The sequence below is a fragment of the Elephantulus edwardii genome, unplaced genomic scaffold (assembly GCF_000299155.1).
Source record: "Elephantulus edwardii isolate Elephantulus edwardi_28Jun2011 unplaced genomic scaffold, EleEdw1.0 scaffold00166, whole genome shotgun sequence".
Lineage (NCBI taxonomy): Eukaryota > Metazoa > Chordata > Mammalia > Macroscelidea > Macroscelididae > Elephantulus > Elephantulus edwardii.
In genome coordinates, this window is record NW_006399916.1 from 5,547,275 (window position 1) to 5,555,064 (window position 7,790).

Below are 7,790 nucleotides of genomic sequence, written 5' to 3' on the forward strand. Positions count from 1 at the left end.
CGTGCGTTCCCCTGGCTGCTCTTCCCGGGTCTCTTCCGGGTCCCTCTAGCGGCGTTCCCCGGTCTGGCGGCGGCGTTCCCCCGGTCTGGCGGGCGGCCGCGTGCGTTTCCCCCGGCGGGCGGCGGGGTGCGTTCCCCCGGTGTTCCCCGGTCTAGGAGATGCCTAACTTATAGTCCATTTGAACCTTGTCCTAATAAATGATGTGTAGGTACTGTCTGCAGTTCCTAACTATAATAAGAAATAATATCTGGTATCATCATAGCCCCTCCCCCCAAGGAGCCTTGCCTCTAGGAACCATTTCTAACACAAAATTAAATCTTCATCTTTTATGTTGGTTTCATTTCTTCATAACTGTCTTCCCCATTTCAAAATAAGTGTGTGTGTATATACACACACACACTTAATTATTTGGTTATTGTTTACCATTCTTGCTAGATTGTGTCACAAGGGCTAGAATTTGTGTTCACTACTTGGGTTTGTAGGGAGCTCTGGTGGTATAGTCCCTAGGGAGTTGCACTGCTGACCCAAAGACTGCCCTTCTCTGATGGTTAGAATCCCCCAGCAGCTCAGTGGGTGCTGGATAAGCAGTCTTCTCCCATGTGATTTCCAGTCTTGGAAAACCCACCAGAGGGGCAGCTCTGAGTCAGAATCAATTTGATAGCAATGGATGAGATTTGGTTCCTAGTTCCTAGATTCAAAACAAATGAAATATAATCTAATAACGTAATTAATAATATGAAAATGTCCCCAAAGAATTACTGGTTCTAAATTATGATTAAAATAAACTCTTAACAATTCTATGAATTAGATACTATTATTCAAAATATTCATTGTTGTCCAGTCCAAATCCACTCATAGATGACTCCCCAGCAGGATACCTGAGGCTATCAAGTTCGGGGAAGGAGACTGCCCATTTTTCTCCCTCAGAGGTGCTGATTGATTCAAACCACCACTTTTGAGTAGAGTTAGTAGTGCAACTCCTTTCAGACTAGGTCACTAGGGTTAAATAGTGATTAAAAAATAAATAAATAAAAATCATAGTTCAGTTACTGTGCATTAATTTTTATAGGCTGTGCTAGAAAAGTATAACCTACAATAAAATAGCTATTCTTTAAAAAAAAAATCCAAATTGCAAATGACAAAATTTTGTAACCTTTCATTCTCAGGAATTTTGTAACAACTTTTAATATAAAAGCATGGCTTTAGTGCAAGAAAATTCCATTCTATGATCCAGCTCTAATAACTCCCTTCTCTGTAAACTGGGACTAATGATAGTATCTATCTCCTAACACTGTCAATGAGATAATTTCTGTGAAGAAAATAGGCAATACCCCAGTAAATATGCATTTCATTTATTCATCAACTAACTGTGTCAGGCACTATTCTAGGAACTAGGAACCAAATCTCATCCATTGCTATCAAGCATTCTAGTTTTGCATTCTTTAATGTTTGAACTTGTATTTAAATTCAGAATTTGAGCTATCTTTTATTATGAGTTCCCTGAAATATGATTTTGCTTTAGATTCTATCATATCCCTGTATCCCTCTGCCTGATTGTTTCTGGATCATGGTTTTTAGATTTTCTTTGCTTGGTCATCATTAACCCTGTTTCTCTTCCCTTTGATGGGAATTCTCTTCTTAAGGCCACTAGCCATCCTTTTTCTTCTGTGAGCTCTTTAAGTAAATTGCTATCTCTTTATCCTTTGTTCCTCTTGTACTTATTTATTATGCTACATTTTTTACTTTTCTTATTTTCCATATTAAATTTTAAGCTACTTTTAAGATATAGTCATGTTTTCTCTTCTTGATAGAGCTTTCTTTTCCTATTTGTGTTTTCTATACAAAAGCCTTACATAAACATTTGATGAATTGTGAAGATTCTAACTATAGGGAACGCATACAGTTATGAGACAAATATAGTAAATTTGGCTTTTTACACTAATCAAGTAGCAATTCTGAGTGTGTAATTTCTAGAAATAATCTCATTTCCTTTAGTTATAATACATATTTATTGTCAGTCAGGACTATGAGAGCTTAAAGATTGTGCATTGTCTAGCACATGAAAACATGCTGTTATTATTGTTATTGGGGGTCATCAAGTCAAGTATGACTCATAGCTACCTTAGGAATAATAGATCTGAACCTTGTCCTGTCTTGTGCCATCCTCACCATCACTGACACACACATGAGCCCATGGGTGCAGTCACTGTGTCAGTCTCTCTCTGACAGTCTTAATCTCTTTTGCTGACCTTTCCAAGTATAATATCCCTTCCCAAAGAATTAGTCCTTTATTTATTGGATACAAAGAAAAATTTCAAATAATTGTTATTTTACCAAAAGGATTTTAGCATGGTTTTAAAGATAATTACAGTATAAAACCAGAAGTATTACAACTAAATCATTTCAAGAAAGACCATGTGTGTTGTGTGTTTACATGCATGTGTCCACTTTGATTTCTGATCATTGAACTAATGACAGGTGATTTCTCAGCAGCTTTGGTTTGACATTCACTGTTGTGTGGGGTGGTGGGGGTGCAGCCTCCAGACTGCACTTGTTGAGGGCCTGGCTTGCAGGTCCTTTGCACAAAGATCAGATTCCATATATAAACCAAGTTTAAAAGATAGGGAGTTTTCCCCTATGAAAGTTAATAATTTTTGTCTTTCAAAGGAATTAATCATTATTTAACCTTGAATGGCTAATACTTTTTTCTATTCTGTATTCTGTATTCTGTCAATGTTGTTGTTATATGCCTTCGAGTCACTTGCAACTCATAGTGACTCTATGTACAACAGCTCTGAACCCTGCTCTATCCTGAGCCAACCTTACTGTCTCTGACACAGATAACCCCCATTACTCCAGTCACTCAAGTCAATCCACCTCATCCAGGGTCTTCCTCTCCTGTGCTGTCCCTCTACCCTTCCAAGGATAGTGTCCCAAACATATTGTGCAAGGACTGGTCCCTCCTTGCAACATGCCCAAAATAAGTCAGACAGAGCCTCAGAATCCTTGCCTCCCAGGAGCAGCCTCCTTTTCACCCTCTTTGGGACAAACCTGTTTGTTTTCCTAGCAATCCATGGTATGTATATTTAGTACTCTCCTCCTGCACCACAGATCAAAGGCATCAGTTCTCTTTCTGTCATCCCTAGTCATTTTCCAGCTTTCTGATGTATAGCATGTAATTGTGAAGACAATAGGGTTTTTTTTAAAAAATAAATATATTCTCAGCAACAATAGCTACATTCATCTGAGCCACAAACAACAAGTGCTGGCAAGGTTGTGGAGAGATTGGAACCCTTATTTACTGCTAGTGCGAGTGTAAAATGGTGCATCTGCTATGGAGGCAGTCTGGCATTTTCTTAAAAAGTCGGAAATAGAAATACCATTTGACCCAGCAGTACTACTACTGGGAATATACCCTAAAGAAACCAGAATCATGACTCAAACAGATGTATGCATACCTGGGTTTATTGCTGCTTTAGTCATTATAGCATAGAAATTGAAGCAACCCAAGTATCCATCAACAAATGAATGGATAGAAAAACTATGGTATATTCACATAATGGGATACTACACAGTACTAAAAAACAGTGAACTCATAAAACATTACACAACATGGATGATCCTGTAGGACATTATTCTGAGTGAAGGACAAATACTGCATAACACCACTGATATGAGGGGATGGGAGGAGAAAAGAATAAGAGTGGATAGATTGATCATTGGAAGAGCTGTGAGGAAGACCTATTTAAAAGGAATATATGATTAAGGATTATATGTATGACAACAGTCCAGAATAAGAAGTACATTGAAAAGTGAACTAAGGAGGAGGAGAGAGGAAATTGTAGAATAATGAATGAATATTTTAAAAAAAAGAAAGTAAGTGAATGGGGGGAAGGGATAGGAGGAAAATGTGCAATGATAAATGAATGAAAATCCAACTTTTCTGTAAACTTTGTTAAAATCACAATTAAAATAAATTTTTACCTTTAATACACTTTTATCAATGAGTCCTAGTCAACTCATTGTCCCGAAACAACAAAAACCACATATTCTTGTTTGTTGTTGATTGCTGTTGAGTCAGAAGTGACTCATTGCTGACCCTCCAACAGATTTTCAGAGGCTGTAAATAGCATAGGAGGAGTTTGCCCCCCCCCCCTTTTTAAAATCAAGTAACTGGTAGATTCGAACTGCTTGCCTTTAGGTTGGCAACACAGCTCCTTATTCCCTAGGCCAACAGAGCTCCACATATAGTCTTAAGATTGTTAATATTCACCTTTTCACAATTTAGGGCATGGCTTTTAGCAGATTATCTCAGTTTTTAAAATTAAAGTTAAAATTTTATTTTTAAAATCTTCGTTTGTGCTGAGATGTCTGATCTTCAAACCTAAGATGATGGGCCCATTTCATATATGCAACACTTGGTTCATAACTCTGAGAGGACTCTTTATCCTAAAGAGTGGTTCATCCTTTCTTCCACCCTGACAGTTTCCCTGGATCTCTGGTTTCTGTAGAATTCATACAGTTATCTGTGATAGCTACTTTGATATTTCCTAGACCCTTTTTTTTTTTTTAAAAAAAAGAATACCCTCTGTGGAAAGATGAATAGTAAGAATATAAAAAATCATAGCCAGAGCATTAAATTTGTTGACATATAGCATCTTGAGTTGAATATTTAAGTTTTTTTTATATTTACTACTTTTTCTATAAAAAATAATCAAGATTGTTTCTTATATAAAATCATGACCTGATCTCCCTCTTATTTTTGCTTTCTGTGATCAACCAGTCCTTTGCCATTTTTAATGGGAACCAAGGGCAAAAGGAAACTCTCCAGTTTAACAAGAGAGAACTCTTCATTTACTGATAATTATTTGTGTACTAAGCACAGTATTGGATGCTGAAGATTAAAAAGGAAGGGAAATGAAAATATTAGATGGAGAAAACCTAAATGTTTGATAACATTTAGTAAAATGTTACATTTGTTAGTATTTAATTAAAATTTGTTCCAAAACTTTTTTTTGTGAAGCCTTATTTCAAGAAATTGATGTTAATCTTATTAGTGATTTTGTTTTAATTCTTTAGTAAGATTTCTGTTTTATGGATTATGTTTCATGATATACAGTGAAAATTTTGAGTTGAAACTAGACTCAACCTAGTAAGACTTAGCTCCTTATAGATTTCTCTCTTAACTCCTTAGAGATTTCCTGTTTGCACTGAGCTGTAATTATTTTGTTTTATTGCTTACACTTTGAAGCACCTTAATCTCAGAATTTGTAATAAAATAATTGAGAGAGCAACTTTATTTCTTTTCCACATTCCCCCCAGTAATTTTTTTTTTAAAATTTTATACTGATTTATTTCCAGAGTTTGAATGCATTGCTTTTCACACTGGATCTTTCCCATTTCCTTTCATCACCCCTACCCATCAAATTGTGTGACCCTATGATTAAAACCCAGCCCCACCCCTCCTGCTCATCCTCACCTCTCTGCTTCTACCCCTTTTGGATCCTCATTATTACTCTGTAATAATGGTTTTACATATTATTTTTCCTTATGGGATTGAGTTAGTTCATTCAGCATAAGGCTGTCTCATCCCTCCCAAATTAGGTAGTAAGGATTTTGTAAATATGTAGTATTCCATTGTGTAAAATGTACCGTAATTTCTCAATCCATTTGATTATAGTTGCACATCTGGACTGTTTCCATGTTCTTGTGGTGAATAACGCTGCTATGAACATTGGTATACAACCTCTGTTTATTCTATTATCTCTGAAAGTATTCTTCAGAAAAGTTGTGTTTTAGTCTTCATGGGACAAAGTTTAAATCTCAAAATCTGAGCATATTGAGTAGATTTAAAAAGAAAAAAAAGAATTTGCAAAGTAATAACTTGCTGGGTTTATGTTCTTCCCCACAGACCTTAGACCAACTCCCGCTCACCAACCCTGAGCATTTTGGTACTCCAGTCATAGGAAAGAAAACAAATAGAGGAAGAAGATCTAATCATATGTAAGTCCATTTTCACAACTCTTCTCTCAACGTGCTTTCATTTCTTTTTCTAGCATTGTCTTAATAGTTATTATTTTTAAGTTGGAATTTTCAGAATGCTAACTGATGTAATAGTAATTTCAGACTCCTGAGCATGGTGACAGGTTAACAACTTACTGTCATATCTGCCACCCCATTTCACCCTGCATCTTGGTGCTATATAATCAGAATGAGGCTAGTCAGCAGAATGGGCTATTTTTCTAAATACACTCCTTCTTTTCCTGACATCTTAGATTTATTCATGTTTTTTTTCCAACCCAGTCACTGTCTGACTCATTCTTCATATCTCCACTCAAATACTTCCGTCTGGGTATAAGCTGTTTTATGCTTCCCTGCTTTTTGCTTGAAACCAGGCATGTTTTTCTTCCCTTCTAGCCTCCTGAATTCTTTGCATTCATTCAGTATCATAGGCCGATTTCACCTCTTGTTATCTTCATATTGCTTGTTTCTTCTTCTGAATCATTTTCATCTCCTTGACTACAGGAATTACCTTACTTAGTTTTATGCCTCCCCACAGTTCTGATCACTTTCAATGGACTGTGCTCCAGAAGTCCTTCAGGGCCAAGAGCTGTAAAATTTCAGGTTACTGGGGATAAATAGAGCCCTGATGGGCTAGTTGATAGGGTGTTGTGCTGCTAACTCAAATGCTGTGTACTGATTCAAATTCACCCTCCGAGAGAAAGGTGGGCAGTCTCCACCCATTAAGGTCACAGCCTTGGGAACCTAATGGTGGGTCGTTGTGAGTGGTAACCAGCTTGACGGCAGGGAGTTCTTTGAGAAGTGAACAGAGTCCATACATGGAGCACAGGCACCACCACATCCTTGGCTGCTGCTCAGTGGCGCTGCAGAGGAAAGTCCTGGCGTCAAGCAGCAAGCCCTTGGGAGTCCGTGGGACCTTGTTCACTCCTCTGGCACTTAATGCGTTTGCTCTAAGTCAGAATCAACCCAACAAGTCTTCAGACATGTCCAGAATGGAAGTGTATTTCTAGCAGGGGACTAAGGCACATTGGTCTCAGACTTCTCAACAGTAACATGACTTGTCACAGAATGAAGCCATGCAGGAGAATATTGGGGGATTTAAAGATATGGTGGTAATAGACAGAAATGAAACATTTGCTGACTTTAGGGAAAATTACACAAGAAAAGCAATTTAATGGTAAATAATCGTTCAGCTGTGTGATGGTGTTCTTATGTGTAGCTAATAGTACATGTAAAATGTTAAAGCAGCAGTTAACTAAAATATTAGTAGGATAGAGGGGTGTAGAAATGGTATTATATATCAAAATTAAGTTCTCACAAGAGAAACGAAGATAGAACTGTGTCTAACATGTATTTTTTAGAAAAATCAACATAAGATTTTGCTTAGAAGTAGACATCCACCAAGAAAACAGCTGAAAGTAATAAAACAGTTGCTTCTTTGAAGCAGAAGGAATTTGAGAGAGGTGGGCCAACAGAACACAGTTTCTCATTTGATCTGTTGATGCGTAAAGGTGTATTCTCAGAGACATTGAAGACTCATTGTACTGTAAGTATCATTTTACAGTACAATGTAAGTATCTTTTGTTTTTTTGCACTTGGAAACCCAAACATTCGTGATTGCTTTATTGCAATTTTATTGCAGTTTATTGTTCCTATCCCAAAGAAAGGTGACCCAACAGAATGTGGAAACTACAGAACAAGCTCACTGATTTCACATGCAAGCAAGATTTTACTGAAGATTATCCAAAAACGACTGGAACAGCACATCA

General features: G+C 37.1%; 1 protein-coding gene across 1 annotated transcript in view; it reads left to right on the top strand.

Moving 5' to 3' along the window:
- Window positions 1-7,790, top strand: part of ARID4B (AT rich interactive domain 4B (RBP1-like)) — a 121,549-nt gene that overhangs the window by 26,175 nt on the left and 87,584 nt on the right. Inside the window, exon 6 of the mRNA XM_006895392.1 lies at window positions 5,912-6,003. Within this exon, the coding sequence (XP_006895454.1) occupies window positions 5,912-6,003 (92 nt within the window). The remainder of the gene's footprint in view (window positions 1-5,911; window positions 6,004-7,790) is intronic.